The 15557-nt window shown below is 40.6% G+C and overlaps 3 protein-coding genes across 9 annotated transcripts in view; 1 reads left to right on the top strand and 2 right to left on the bottom strand.

Moving 5' to 3' along the window:
- Window positions 1-8251, bottom strand: part of Pi4KIIIalpha (phosphatidylinositol 4-kinase III alpha) — a 15303-nt gene extending 7052 nt beyond the window's left edge. Inside the window, exons 1-6 of the mRNA XM_086987805.1 lie at window positions 7910-8251; window positions 5107-6260; window positions 4427-4746; window positions 2743-4225; window positions 2078-2524; window positions 1377-1796 (exon numbers count right to left, since the gene is read on the bottom strand). Coding sequence (XP_086843931.1) covers window positions 1377-1796; window positions 2078-2524; window positions 2743-4225; window positions 4427-4746; window positions 5107-6260; window positions 7910-7997 — 3912 coding nt within the window. The 5' untranslated portion in view covers window positions 7998-8251. The remainder of the gene's footprint in view (window positions 1-1376; window positions 1797-2077; window positions 2525-2742; window positions 4226-4426; window positions 4747-5106; window positions 6261-7909) is intronic.
- Window positions 6510-8645, bottom strand: LOC111249060 (PIH1 domain-containing protein 1-like). Of its 7 annotated transcripts, none has more exons than XM_086987794.1 (3): window positions 8498-8611; window positions 8259-8300; window positions 6510-7677 (listed from the first exon to the last, which is right to left on the bottom strand). In XM_086987794.1, the coding sequence occupies exon 3, from the start codon at window positions 7523-7525 to the stop codon at window positions 6599-6601; it is 927 nt and encodes a 308-aa protein (XP_086843920.1). In that variant the 5' UTR covers window positions 7526-7677; window positions 8259-8300; window positions 8498-8611; the 3' UTR covers window positions 6510-6598. The 7 variants fall into 7 exon arrangements, with proteins under 7 accessions (XP_086843920.1, XP_086843924.1, XP_086843922.1 ...); XM_086987798.1 differs by having other exon boundaries at window positions 6510-7695; window positions 8498-8601; XM_086987796.1 differs by having other exon boundaries at window positions 8442-8557.
- A 485-nt stretch (window positions 8646-9130) lies between these two features.
- LOC111250155 (BAG family molecular chaperone regulator 2) lies at window positions 9131-14958 on the top strand. The gene is made up of 3 exons (XM_022804935.2): window positions 9131-9418; window positions 12214-12465; window positions 12822-14958. Exons 1-3 carry the CDS (start codon window positions 9272-9274, stop codon window positions 13014-13016), a joined length of 594 nt encoding a protein of 197 aa, XP_022660670.1. The 5' UTR covers window positions 9131-9271; the 3' UTR covers window positions 13017-14958.
- Window positions 14959-15557: the final 599 nt, after the last annotated feature.

Here is a 15557-nt window from a genome sequence, read left to right as displayed (position 1 = left end):
CATCCGCTGCGAAAAACTCAACGGTGGTCCAGCAAAGTGCGTGGAGCAAGGAACGGTCTACGCCCTTTGTGTGGATCAGTAATGCCGTAATGCGGAACACCGATTCCATATGAACCGCGGCGCTATTCGTCTCCCAACTTTGACGAAGCTGCAGGAAAGGAATACCACGACCAACAAATATTCCATAAAATCGCGCGAGCAAGATAAGGCAGATACACTAGTCTATAAACTATTAAACAGTAGCTCAACTGACGTAGAGATAAAAATATTACTCTTTTCTCAAAAACTTAACTTTGGATATATAAGTTCACTAAAACTGTAATATATTGTGCGTGATGGTATACTATAGTCCAATAATAGCGTCTAATATAAACCTAAACTGCTTGTTAGATCAACCTGTTTTCTAGCTTCTTTGATCGAATAACAAACCTTTGCGAGAAGCTGATTAGCTAAGTCGTTGCGAACCCTGTGGAAGTCATCGGCACCTTGCAATAGACCAGTGATCTCGCCTCCGAAGCGTGAGCGTAGCCCGATCGCGCAAACAAATTCTGAGCTATTATTCTTAACGCAACTTGGCCATTTATCGAGTGTCGTAGATGGCAGGGGGGCCGAATAGTTGTTAAGTCCAGCAAATCGTAGAACGCTTTCTAGCGCTAAGGATACGCCCGAATGTTGTGTGAATACGGCTTTAGCAGAAGAGCAGGACAAGTACTCTTCAAGATGTGAGCGAGTCACTTTCGGCGCCCACTTCATGGCTTCCTGGATGATGCCCTGACAGCGAGCAGCAAAGTCCTGTACTATACTTTCGCGGGCCTCCAATGTGTCCGTTAGGGAAAGAACGTATTTGGTTCCAGGAACTTTAAGACTTGGATTTAGCTGTAACCGAGGGCAATGGTATGAATTGTTTGGTAAGTTTGATATGAAGTTTTATAAAAGATCTATAATACATCTTGGTTACACTCTTTGGCATTCAGCGCTACCAGATACGTAATGTGGTATAGATCCTCGGCGAAAATAAGTTAACTAACAAAACTAAAGTTTTTCCATAATTTCGGATGAAAAGATAATGTATACAGCTATGAAAGATCACTTACATGATTTGGATCTAACTCAAGACTTTTCGCAAGTACATGTAAAATATTTAACATAGTCCACAGCACTTTTCCGCTCCAGAGCAAATGGGGGAATTTATCAACGAGAGCCGTTAATATCCAGAACCACCTGGTACTTGAAAACTTTAACGACTTTGGCCGTTTAGCCGTTGTGGCAGGGAAGAGTGTCATCTAGTACTGGAAAGCCTTAACGAGTTTGGTCATTAACATCGACACGACCGTCGCTGCCAGCGATCTTTGAAAAAGGTCAGCCAAAATTTCCACCTGGTCTGAACTGCTATATTTTGCCGTCTCGATTCGTTCAGACAAGAACATCACCCATATTGCATGAGGTTCTACAAACGGAGTTCGTGGTTCAAGTATCACACCTTCTTGAGGACGTGTTGGATCGGGCTGTTCGCGTTCGACAGAGAAGATGCCCAGCCGAAGCGCAACGGTACGAAGCCATGCAGAACTCATCTCCTGCAAGAAAACAAGCTCGAGATCTGGTCGAGCTGCTAACAGCCAATGCCAACAGGCAACTGTAGCTCGCATGGCATCCGCTGCGAAAAACTCAACGGTGGTCCAGCAAAGTGCGTGGAGCAAGGAACGGTCTACGCCCTTTGTGTGGATCAGTAATGCCGTAATGCGGAACACCGATTCCATATGAACCGCGGCGCTATTCGTCTCCCAACTTTGACGAAGCTGCAGGAAAGGAATACCACGACCAACAAATATTCCATAAAATCGCGCGAGCAAGATAAGGCAGATACACTAGTCTATAAACTATTAAACAGTAGCTCAACTGACGTAGAGATAAAAATATTACTCTTTTCTCAAAAACTTAACTTTGGATATATAAGTTCACTAAAACTGTAATATATTGTGCGTGATGGTATACTATAGTCCAATAATAGCGTCTAATATAAACCTAAACTGCTTGTTAGATCAACCTGTTTTCTAGCTTCTTTGATCGAATAACAAACCTTTGCGAGAAGCTGATTAGCTAAGTCGTTGCGAACCCTGTGGAAGTCATCGGCACCTTGCAATAGACCAGTGATCTCGCCTCCGAAGCGTGAGCGTAGCCCGATCGCGCAAACAAATTCTGAGCTATTATTCTTAACGCAACTTGGCCATTTATCGAGTGTCGTAGATGGCAGGGGGGCCGAATAGTTGTTAAGTCCAGCAAATCGTAGAACGCTTTCTAGCGCTAAGGATACGCCCGAATGTTGTGTGAATACGGCTTTAGCAGAAGAGCAGGACAAGTACTCTTCAAGATGTGAGCGAGTCACTTTCGGCGCCCACTTCATGGCTTCCTGGATGATGCCCTGACAGCGAGCAGCAAAGTCCTGTACTATACTTTCGCGGGCCTCCAATGTGTCCGTTAGGGAAAGAACGTATTTGGTTCCAGGAACTTTAAGACTTGGATTTAGCTGTAACCGAGGGCAATGGTATGAATTGTTTGGTAAGTTTGATATGAAGTTTTATAAAAGATCTATAATACATCTTGGTTACACTCTTTGGCATTCAGCGCTACCAGATACGTAATGTGGTATAGATCCTCGGCGAAAATAAGTTAACTAACAAAACTAAAGTTTTTCCATAATTTCGGATGAAAAGATAATGTATACAGCTATGAAAGATCACTTACATGATTTGGATCTAACTCAAGACTTTTCGCAAGTACATGTAAAATATTTAACATAGTCCACAGCACTTTTCCGCTCCAGAGCAAATGGGGGAATTTATCAACGAGAGCCGCCAGGTATTTATCGGCAATACGACGAATCTGTTTTTGCGGATGGTTAAACTTGACCAGCAGGAATGTAGCATGTCTCTCTAGTTCATCGTCCCTTTCTTTGTTTTTTGGCTTAGCCAGCATAACGTCTAGTAATGCTAGAAATACTTTATCCGATACTGCCATCATACACTGCCACAAGCTTGACTTGTCCTTCTGAATTGTGGGAAATTCAAGATATTGAAACATATAGTCCAGATGGCAGTCACCCTGCAAAAGATTTTGGGCACGTAGAGTTTCGAGTCGTAACACTGCCATGAGATATGTACACTGCGCAAAGTTGAGTTTATTCACTGTGGCACTTATGTCAACTGTAAAAGGTAAATCGGTTTTCAGTAACTTGAGCGTTTGATTGCGTAGCTCTTGTAACTCGCCTACTGATACTGTGTCGGAGCGGATAGCCGAATTGTACTGTAATGATGAACGGAGATGTTCTTTGCTCACGATGAGGGGGCTTTTACATGCGATTTCACGCACCCCGTCAAACCACTCGGATGGCCAGAGGCCTGACTCTGAGGTGAAACCCATCACAACGCAATAGTGCCAGAAATCCCAGAACAGCTTATGAAGCCGCGGCTTGGGGTTAACAATGGGCGGCATACGGCGAATCAGCACCGCGATCACAGGAATAAGCACTCCCAGGTTGCCAGCAGAGCTCGAGGCCTTGAGCGCGCTTTGTCGCTCACATACGCGACGACCCTCCAGACCCAGTTGAACAAACAGTTCCAACAGAGTAGAGAGCAGCTCGCTCATAGACTCCTCGCCCTGCAACGACGCCGCGATATTCGCCAGTGCGTTGATAACAGCTAGTGAAACGTGCCTATAACCTTGCTTGTGGTCTTCATTGGTGCCGACGTTGTACTGTTGAGAACTGGACTCCATAGTGACAAGACTGAACATTTTAAGGATGGCATCAAACACGTGCTTCTCCACCTTAGCAATAACCATCCAACCGAGCTGATCGACTATCAGGGTGTCAAGCGATGATGCCGGCTGGTTGAACTTTTGCTGGAAGAACTGTAGGATCGAATTCGACGTCTTCGGTGTATCCTTCAAGGCAACCGCTACGTGACCCAAGGTCAGAATCGTGTTTTGGGCCACAAGACCCGCCTCGCCCGGTCGGAACTTTTCAGCCTGGTAGAGACGGTTCGACAACGAAGCCAGGAAAGCCTGCACACATTCGGCGTCCTCCTGCAGACCGACGCGAAGCACTCGGCAAATGTTCTCGATAGCCGTGTCGCGTAACCGCTCGTAGGCCGCTTTAACAGCTGGAGACACCATTGGCACGGTTCCCGTGCCGCTCTTCTCCGATGAAGCCTGCTGATTCTTACCAGTACTGCAAAAAGACAAGTAAAATAAGTAAGTACTAACAATGAAATTATCATGAATATTAGAACAACTTCACTAAATGAACAAATAAAAGCTTACCTTACTGTTACTAAAATGCAATGAAAGGGAAAAATATGCAAATTAAGTGATAGGCGTTATCACCAAATGAAAAATATCCAAGAACGCTGTCTTGCTTGTCTCTTCTTACCTCTCTTGAGTGACGCAGTAAAGTTTCTCAAGTATTGGCGATGGTGTTATGAGGAAATCCCTGAGAGCAGATACGGAAGTTTCGACTAAATTCGGGAAGCGTTCAGCTAATTTACCCAACCCCTCAAGACAAACCAGCAGCAATGGCAAATGAGCCACAACAGTACGTGGTGCGCTAGGTGTACAGATGCGCTCAGATAACCGCCCGCAGAGACTGTCCGCTCCAATGTCATCCAGTTCTGCCCATACAAGTAGATCAACGCACGCTGCGTTTGATTGTACCACCAGAGTGACGGCGTTGAATTCGTCATCCTTCGACTCCTATTTAGTTAAACGGCGCAGAGATGATTCATTCTTCCTTCAGTGTAAATCACTAGAAAAAAATAGGTATGTATATTTTGGCGGAAACGAAAATGTGTAGAAACCCATAGCATGCCCTTTAAATCTGAACTATAAACAAGGTTTCAGATATAGCACGCGAGGCCATTTGGCTACGAGGTTTTGCCAAATTATGTTCAGATGATCGCATATTTATCAAGCCGTCCACAAACAAATATACACGTTCAAAGAAGTCAAGCGTCCGTATTTAAATAAATTTAGAATCTCTTTATTATAATCATCGACATTAAACCCCCCTTTACCTTTTAATTCATCTGATAAGAACTCGTTTTGTTTACATACCTTCTGAAGTTCAGTCTGACCTGCGAGAAAAATGGCCTTAACAAACTCTTGAACGTCCTTTGTGAACTGACCAGGAACACCGGCTCGCGGATTGCGACACAACAATTCTTGTAATAGCCCTAGCATCACTAAATTAACCACTTCAGATAGGCTTTTATAGGGAAACACTCGAAGGTCGCCCGCTTCATAGACTAACGCCGCTTGTGCGTCCATATATGAGAGGATATCATTCTTTAATAGTTTCTTAGCCAAAATTAGCAGCGTCTGACACGTTGATATTGGCACCAATCGCGGAGTTTTATTTGTCTGTGGTAGAAGCTGACTATAAGAGGAACCAATCTTTCTGAAGAAGTAGCTTGTCGGGTCGTAGTCTATACTAACCAGATTGAAGCTCTGCGGCTCATCTATCGAATAAGATTCGACAGAGTTAGCTGTGTCTGACGTAAGTTCCGAAAGCGATCGGGGAATGATCGGTCGGAATGAGTTAAATGTACGCTTGCTTTTCGGCAGTGTATTTAACAGTGAATTGACTCGGATTGGGCTCGGTGGTTTTGGCGCCGGAAATATTAGCAGAAATATCGATTTGCCGTCGGGATGACAGCGGCCGAACGCGCGTCCAGTACCAAGAATAAGTGGTACAACAACACGACACAGGGTTATCTTTCCCTGACCCGGCTTTCCCGGACCCTGCGAGTCACTCGTTTGCAGCCCACGGACCATATTTAAAAGTGTCTGTAGCAACACGATCTGTGCAGTGAGGATTTCCTCCTGAAGATTTTCGTCCTGCATCATCACATCGGTGAGTAGTGTATTCAATAAGAACGAAAAACGCTCAATAGGCGGTAAGCGTTCGTCAGGCGAAAGTGTTCTTTCATCAGCCCAAGACGCTTTCGGTAAACCGTGCAGCAGCTTGAGCAGGTATCCGACAATAAGCTGTTTGTGATTAAGACCTGATTCTAATAAATAGATTCCGAGAGCTATGACAGAGTCTTGGTGCCTTCGGGTGACGGTGAAGTTGCTCTGTGAAAGATCGGGGCATTGGCGGAGGAGGTACTGCAGCTTTTCCTCTGGCGCAGGTGACATCCGAGCCAGGTTGCGCGCCTGCGCCTTCACCGCTTCCAGGTGGAAGCTCCGCTCGACGCCTGCCATTGTCCCTGAAGCCAAAATCCAGATTTTTTTAAAAAATTATGAGCATATATTTCAGATCGTCTATGTAATGTAGTGCCTTAGGATACCATCTTCTATTATATTAGGCGTTTTTTGATTATCTCATACCATGATGAAATGTCAAATCTGTGATTCTTGTAAAAACATACTTCGAGATCTTTTTAGTAAGCTGTAAGCATATAGACTTAGCAATATTGCCCAAAATTTACAATATAATAAAATGAAAACATAATAAGTAATCTTTTGACACACATTTATTCGCTCATTCATAGTTTGTCTTGTTCACATTTTGATCAACACAACATAATCCATTGTGTTTTTCTAGCTAATTACAAAGGATTGGTGCATCAATTCTTAGGGCTCGAGTTTTATAATCAAATTGTGCACGGGCGGATTCCACATTGAGTTGCAACGGTAAATACAGGTCAAGTTCGACTTCACCCGAAGCACTCTTTTGAAGTAGAATGCGATCCTTAGCCAGGTCTAACGAAATGTCTTTTACGGAATGTAGATCAGCGAGTTTTATCTCAGCTACCAGATGCTCCGCAGTTCTCCCGGGCTTTTGTACACGACTTAATCGCACTCTAGGATCAACGTTAGCTGCCGTAGAGGCCAAACTATACTTTGCTAAAGATGAATTCGGTGGTGGCATTGTTTCGATTTCGTCGATGAGCGGACCTGGCTTTGCAGTTCCTCTGTTTTGAATATAATGTTCGGGCATTGTGCCCCAATATTTCTTATTCTGCAGAATAACGTAATTTTCTCTTGACAGTTGAATGTTGTACTTGTCTTCAACACCTTGAACAGCTAACAGAATCACAAACGTTCGAAACAGCTCGCTTTCTGCAACCTTGCAAAAAAACTTTGAGTTGATAATAACGTCGTACGCCATACTGGGTTTACCACTCTTATCTTGCTCGTCGTGGGGAAGTCCAAGACTAAGTGGAACCCGATACGCTGTAAAATTATCACTTTCAAGAATACGGGCCAGTTCCCCTTCGGAAAGCTCTTTGGGGGAAGGAATTTCCTCTGTGTGACAGAGATTTATGAAAGCCTTCTGATCTGAGTCAAACCGGCGAAATTTTATACATAATCCTTTTGAAGGGTTGCAAAGCTTCGGCTTGTCTGCCAATACAGCCATTGCAGAATCAAACGCTTCGCGAATCTCGCGATTTTGCTCGTCTTCGGGTACGAGATTCGAAAGCATCGGGAACGTCGATGACGTCGAGGGGGCGTCAAGGAACGTTGTCATTCTGACCTTAGTAACAATTCCTCTTGCCTGCGCACAGCTGACTCCAGTGGTTGATAGTTTTTAGTTAATATCGTCTTCTTTTACTCCCCCTCAGTGGATCATTCGACGACTCGTAGACGAGACTGAGGGTGGATGGCTTTCTCGACTCAGTCCTGAAATTGCCGGTAATGCTGAATATAGGGAGTGTGCAAGAAAATAAAATACAAACACAGCGAACCGAGGTGCACGCAAGTTCATGTAGTTACAATCATAAGTTTAATTTTTTCAAAACAAACTTGTAACACCATCTCGAAAATAGAACCTTTCCAGCAACCTAATTTATAAATCCACGCGAAAGAAAAGAAAAGTTCTGCATAAAGTTACTTAGAAACAAAATTTGGATACCTGTACTATTTTTCCCGTGCACACTGCATTTCAAATTATTACTAGCTGTGAAGAAACTGTCAACACTGAAAGAAGGGACCAAGGACATTATCTCACAAGCGCTGGTACATGCAAGCTGCTCATATTTTCGTTTGTTTGCCTTATATTGAAATAATCGAATATCCCGTTGTTCCCTTGACAGTCAGATGTGTTAGGTGCGCGGAACGGAAACTTCAGCAAATCTTCGAACAATACTACGAAAAATAGCGGCCAATGGGAACGGTCAATTCGTTCTAAATCTTGCGCAATTAGTGTTCTTTTAAATGTTGCACCACATGCATATATTACGGATTTGGCGTCTAATGATTACCTTAATATGACCGCGATTGCATAGAAGTGGACGACTCTCAATCTACAGCACAGAACAACAAACAGACATTACGATATGTATCGAACATTAGCTACAGAGCCTCATCATGTAAACGCACTCAGAATACATTTGGACATGCTATATTGACAATCGATGTCATAACGCCTTCTGCTATGTACGTACATATTTGACAGATGGTGATGGTGTCAGTGTAAAGCACACGTTCGTGGAAAACTCACCAAGATCATGAAATGATAAGCTGTTCAGTAAATAGGTAAATTGGTACCTATCAAGACATGGTCGTCCATTGTGATACGGTCACTAGGGACTAAACATGGAAGGAAGTTGTTTTCATTTCGTGGGAGGATATAACGCGGGCAATTTGAATATTGGCGCAACCACCCCTCCATTATTTGGCATTGACAGTATCGCTTGTAGCGATTATTAGTTGCCTTTATTTATTCTATAGTTAAAAATGACTTCATGCTAAGTCACCAACCACAGTCATAATGGCTAATAGTGTTATTGAAGTGTTTAAATATGGTTATAGCAGCGCTAGTAGTATAATTAATAATAAAGCATTATGACAGTAACGCGGGCGAAGGTGGTAGTAGGTGGCACCGATTTTCAACGGTATTACTAATCCGAGCTTTAGACTAAACATCTGGATGTATTCAAATACACGAAACATGTTCATGCTGTCACTGGGTGATCACCTATCTGTTTTTGGATTAACTCTTCGCACTACGATATAGCAAGCATTAATGAACAATATTAGTTACTAAAAAAAATCAAGTCCCAGGATTCAGCTAGTTCCCCCGGAAGCGACCCTCTCCCACCTAATTCTAAGCCGACCGCACCTCTCTCCCGCGGGTGTCAACATTCGAAAGCCGTTTACAGAGTTGGCTCGATCTTGTTCTGGCGAGATAATTGCGTGTTATGCGCAATTTCCGATTCAAAACATTTGTTATTATTTGATCGGTAACAGTGCATATTAAACACTATTAATCAAAATGTCTTCGGGAAGACTTGTAGAACTGTTAGATTCAATAGAGAGGCGTGTGGAGATTATGAGGTCAGCTGTTCAGGCGTTGGAAGTTGAAAAAGACACATTAGTTGAAGTGTTACAAAATTTTTCTGACTCGCCGGAGCTTCAAATGGTTAGTTCTTATATATTTAAGTATTTGTCATGTAGTCTACATGTGGCGTTGAAACAAAAGGTTGCAATGTTAATAGCTGCACAAAAAATTATGAGTGGATCAGAAAGAAAATGATGATCGTTCTACGATTGCTGCTCATACAATTCGTCGGAAATTTTTCTAGGTCACTGCTGTAAATTCAGTGATTCAGGAAAGCGATTGTACCGGCTTGATTCCTTTACAGTCCACCGTTATAATAACAGGCAAAGTCGATCAGCCGATTCACACTAAAATAACCAATGGTTCCTATGTATAGTCCGGGCCGAATTACTGTGGAAATGTTTGGACTGCAGTTTAAATATCAATTATAATTGCTTAGTCATTTCGAGACATATTGTCATTTTCATCGTATAGCCCAAAATAGGTTATTCGCACGCAATACGTATATTGTTGTTTATTGATGATGACGATGGAGAGGACAGCGTTGCTTCTGGTATCGTTAAATTGCTTGCGATAATCTTACTATTGCTCAGTCGTAGCAAGGATACGTGGGAGCTACTGATTTGGCTCTCATGATTACATACCATAGGATAAATACACCTTTGCGTCAGCCAACGAACTAAGCATGGCTGACCTATTCCACAACGATACGTATGGCTTCGCTTGGTAAGAAGTTGTCAACCAAAAAAAAAGCTAGTCCATTATGTGCTAATGATCGCTAATAGAGTTCATATATATCATTCCCTTATTAGAAACGGTTCTAAATAAAATTTTGCTGCATTTTTTTCAACTTCTGGAAATGATTGCTTTCCAATGGCTCAAACACAATTAAACATCGAAGTGCAACTGTTTTCCCTTTTTTGTAAGTTGCGACGAATGCGGAGAGTAAGAATATTCTGTATCGTGGCTTAGTAACAAGGTTGTGTTCTCATATAGACTTTTCAATCTATAAGGTAAAATCTGCTCATAGAGTGTTTGAATTAGTTGAACCGTGAAGTAGCCTCCCCTCTTTCGTGAGTAACTAACTTTAACCAGAACAATATGACCCAAAAATGTTCTATCAAAACAGAAGAGAAGCCACTAGCCAAGAAGGCCAAATACGAATACTATGGCTGCAAGTGAATGTTTAGTTTACCAACCGCTGTCAAATCACGGAAATTCTGACTATTATTGAAAACCTATAATATTTTAAGAGAATATGTACATTAAAAAAGCTAAGTGCATGAGTGATAATGGTACTGTTGATACGAATAGCTTTTTTTTTTTTTATCTATGTCAGATGACAAATTAAGCTAATGATTTAAAAATCTGAAAATATAGACAGTGTTCAAGATGAATTGCGTATGTTCTGTTAACATAAAATGAAAAAAAAGATCGGTAAAATCCTGTTTTTCATTTTTTCTTTTCTTTTGTAATCTCTTTTGTAAAAAGAAACAATATTTTGTCGCATGACTCGCACAAAACGAATACCCTTTTGTACAAATGTGGCTAAACTATGGAAAAGTCATTGCCCATAGCAGTTGAAGAGTAAAATCCTCTTTACTTTTGGTAAAGTGTGGCCCAAAAATCAATTTATGATTTTGTCCCTTTTCTTTATGTGTACCGAGGGATAACAGACTGTCTAGCGATAAATTCAGCAATGTTTGCTATATGCAATGATGAAAAGCTATAGAATGGAACTATGTCTGGTTTTCATAAAAACTTACAATCGCAATGAGTGGTTGAGTACAGTGGCCACTTCGTAAGTATCGCACAGAATACAAATGACGCTTCTTGTTGACGTCCAATACGAATCCGACGACCTGAATGCGACCCCATGTGCAATGACTCGATCTATTGAGGAGCATGTTGCAACGCATTTTGAAATAAGAATTGCATTTCCATCCATACCGGTTACAGTTAACAATTTAAGATCCAAGACCATCAGAAGCATCGTTTATCCACTACTTACCTACTGAGGCACGAGGCAGGTGCTGCTAGCTTTTTTGATCAAATTTTCTTCAATGAAGCTTATACTTAGCAGAATGCCCACTTTCATCACAAAAAGTCCCTGTGTAGCGCAGCTTATGGGGCGAATGTGTCATGGTCCCTTTTGTTCTTTGAGCATAATAATAGAACTGCAGCAGGATTCAGTGGCGTAAACTTTTTTGAATCGAAATGAGAACATTGGATGGAAACAATGTGTGGGACAACAAGGTAGGAGAACCAGTCCGAACAAGGTCCGACTAATCTCGGTGGGTCATAATGACATCGAAAGATCCAGTTTTATAGCTGTGCACCTTTCGGCTTCCCCTATAGAACTATGTGAAGAGTGTTCTTTAAAACAACGCCGAAAACAATCCACAGCCTGAAACATGCCAGTATTTGCGAAGTGCATGGTATACTAAAATATACAGAAAAATAATTCAGAAAAAAATAAATTATGCAAGCGATTACTAGAAAAACATTTGTCTGTCATTATTTTTTATGTGCAGTGCAAATTAAAAACCTGTACTGAGCTCAGATCGCTAAAAAATAAAACATTCTGAGTTAGGCCTATTAATATACGTGCGTTCAGATCACCTAAACTGAAGAACACATTTTTATGGCGATCTTTGAAAGAATCAAAATTACAGAACAGCACTTCGAGCATTCTCACTGATTTTAGTCCTACTGCGTGACACATACGCAGCTGAGGTTTAAGGTTATTGGCCTAATGTTGATGTGATGAATAAAGGGCAATTATCAAATTTATGAGTCTTACAGTAAATGTATGTACTTGTACATCTAATCGTTTTTTACGCGTTCATTTGTACGCTTTTTCTTTCTTATTGCAGCTATCAGAGTCCGAACAAGAGGACCTGTTGTTTCGAAGATCGGGTCTTCTGAAGAGGGCCACGACTGTCGACGTCACCTTGCTGACTCCTAGAACCGAGCAACAAGTAGAAGCACTCAGAGTAGTCACCGAAGTTGTGGACAAGCTACTTACCAGCTTTCATGACGATACCACAAGGGAGTTATGCGAAATGTACCTCAATGCGTGCTTATCAGAAGCGACTGGGCCGATAGATCACAAATTTCAGAGCAAGGTGAAAAGCCTAGTATACATTAAAGCCCGTAGTTAAGTAAGTGAAGAACGCCCACATGGTCCGAAGAGAAAAAAACTGAAGTTGTACAGCTGCTACTGATACAGACTGTGTAGATTTTAGGTACAAATACGACTTTGCTGGATTTTAGGTTATGTGCTATATTAACCAATTTGAGGAAAGCATGACTTCTTTCTAAACAACACTTGAACTATGAATGAAAAGTCGATAAGTTAAAGATTAATTAAGCTATACGTGATATATTTGTTTTGAAAGTAATCATAACAAGCACCATACCAAATAACTTTTACTTACACGTTCCTTTTTATTTTGACATTGACATTTTAACATGGCTGCAGATAATTGAGTGTGCAGTAGATGACCAGAAAAAGATCCGCAAGAAGCTTCAGAACATTCTGACGCAAATCAATGCATTGCAAGCCGGCGGTCCGATGGATCAATCAGTGAAAAAACAACAAGCGAGGACAACGCGTTGCCACCTCGAACAAGCAAATGAAGACCCGAGCCACTGTCACCCTGGTTCGCCGTCGTAATATCTAACTCTGTTGCCCTGTCCCCTGACATACATTTTACTATACATAAATTGCCTATATATACTCATATACGGATATGCAGAGGTTATTTATATTGCTGTTATCGGCGAGCAACACCACTAAATCAAATGGTGTGGATGTCGAGGTAAAAGAACAATCAGAAGGAATTGAAAACTAGGAAACTTAACTGATAGTGCAAGAGTTCATTGCCTGTCGTTTTCGAGAGTTTGCTTTGTCGTGCAAATTAAGAGAAACTTACTCAACCAATATAGAAGGTGCATAGAATAGAAACAGGGTTAATTAATTATATAGATGCTATTTCTCACTACGAATGGAAAAACTATTTCGTTGAATTACAACAACTCAGGATGTCGAAATCTTTTGTTTTTCTTGTCCTAATTTTTGAAATCTACTTAATTTGTGCCGGCACTTGCAAATGCTGTAGACAAAGAAAGTACCTGAATTGTTTGACTTACAGTTCACTTGGATACTTATGACTGGTAATGTTTCCGCACGTGATAGAGCTTCTATTCGTTGGTATGCATTTGTCCATAATGACGCAAATTTATGTATCTATAGCGATTCTATGCAATACAAAGATATCTTCAGAGATCTCTGCCGTCGGTAAAGAGTGTTCTTTTGAAATGAATAGTGGGCCATGGGCATGTAAGTGTACTAATTTGAGGTCAAAGCAATAGCTAAATTGCACGATACAGTGGAACAGAACTTCTAGTGCATACGTCTTGTTCTTCCACGAATCTGTATCTGTAAAGAACTAAATTGTAACACTGAAATAAAAAAAAAAAAAAAAACTACCTCTGGTGGATGGCCAGTCCGTCTTTCTTTAGCTTTCTATAAATTAGACTAATTACTATTATTACCGCTTGACTTCTAGCAATCTAACAGAGGTAGTTAAATCTTTTAAGTTCCATTAAGGAATAATCAAGCAAACCGTTTTCAAAAAAGCGTTCAAAAAGGTTGTGCCACATTCGATTTAATCGGTATCCTTTTGGTATAAAGTTCCTACGTACTTCAAGTAATTTTATCTGTATTTAACCAGTTTTACGTATGCCACAAAAATAAGTCTCGCCATTCCTATACAAACTTTCTTCGGTTGGAAAGTCCCACCTTGTTTGACTCAGCAGTAACAAGTTGATCTCATATTATACTTACGGTGACAAGGGACTGGGCACTCCTTTTCAACGATATAAACGGCCCAATGATAGTCCACGACTATCACGTGCTTAAAAAATGTATTAACGCTACTATTATGCTTTGAATTCAAGCCATTCGCCTAAGTAAGTATAATAGTCGTTAATTTGTCGTATTGTTCTTCTTATTGACTTCTGAAAGCTTTTCAAAAATACATGGAAGTTCTAATAATCATTAACAGTTAAATCAGTAACAGTTTGAGGGAAGTCCTTTGACGGGTGGAGAATCCTCACATCTGTTAAAATAATGAGAATTCTGCAAACTATCACAATAAAAAATACAATAATAAAAGCGGATTCAACGATGCAACGATTTACAACAGGGATACTCTAAAGCCATTTCTATATCTCTATAATATTCTGTTATCATGCTATAACGTGAGTAAATGTCTAAAACGCAAAAAATACATCAATGACAACATTTAGTGACTTTTGGCCCACCCTGTATTCTACAAACCATCTTATCGATAATATTTACCTACTTTTGTATTCGGTAATCGTAAATTCGTATTTCTTTTTATAATTATGGTTATTGTTTACATGATGTAATTCCATTGCACGTCTATGAAAATTGAACAAGATAAAACAACGTTTTTATTGTTATCGTTGCGCTTCAACATGTAAAGAGCACTAGGGCAAAAACAAATATATATGTATATATAGGCAGGAGAGAAAATAGCCACATTAAGTTTAATAAAGGAGCTGACTGTACTATATATTCCAGCACGAGATTGAGACGTTTGATGAATAAACTTGCTTCCATACGGAGCTAACATGGGGCAAAGTTTCACGGATCTTGCTGATCTACCTGAATGTCACAACAACATCACTTCTATAATAACTATTTCTTTTTTATTTGCAACCATTGTAACAATTAAAAAGAATGCATTTATCGGTAAAAGTGTTTGCATCTTTATCAATGCTGAAAAGCACAGCGATATCATTTGGATATCTGCTTTTTAAATAGTTATGTACCGTAATGCATCAAAGCCTTGCATCATCATGGCACTAGCCATATTAGTTACAAGCTAGCATAGTTAGTATATATATTCTGGGTCTGGTCTTAATTATTATTAAAGTGGGAAGTAGAACACATGTTCTTCGATTTATAGTTAATTTCTTTACATGCATTGCTTAAGCGCTCGATGCATCACAGGGCTCTAACTAGCAATGTTTGAAATTTTCAGTTAGATATTAAGCTGTGTGAGCTATCCCGATGCTAACAAATAATTTGATTATGTGTGCGAGTGAATTTATACTTAGTTTCTTTTTTTGCATTAAAACATGGTAGAAAGTAAATATCTGATTTTTACAAAAGTGCTAAAATATT

The sequence above is a fragment of the Varroa destructor genome, unplaced genomic scaffold (assembly GCF_002443255.2).
Source record: "Varroa destructor unplaced genomic scaffold, Vdes_3.0 BEIS01000004.1, whole genome shotgun sequence".
NCBI lineage: Eukaryota > Metazoa > Arthropoda > Arachnida > Mesostigmata > Varroidae > Varroa > Varroa destructor.
This window is presented reverse-complemented; position numbering and strand designations above follow the sequence as displayed.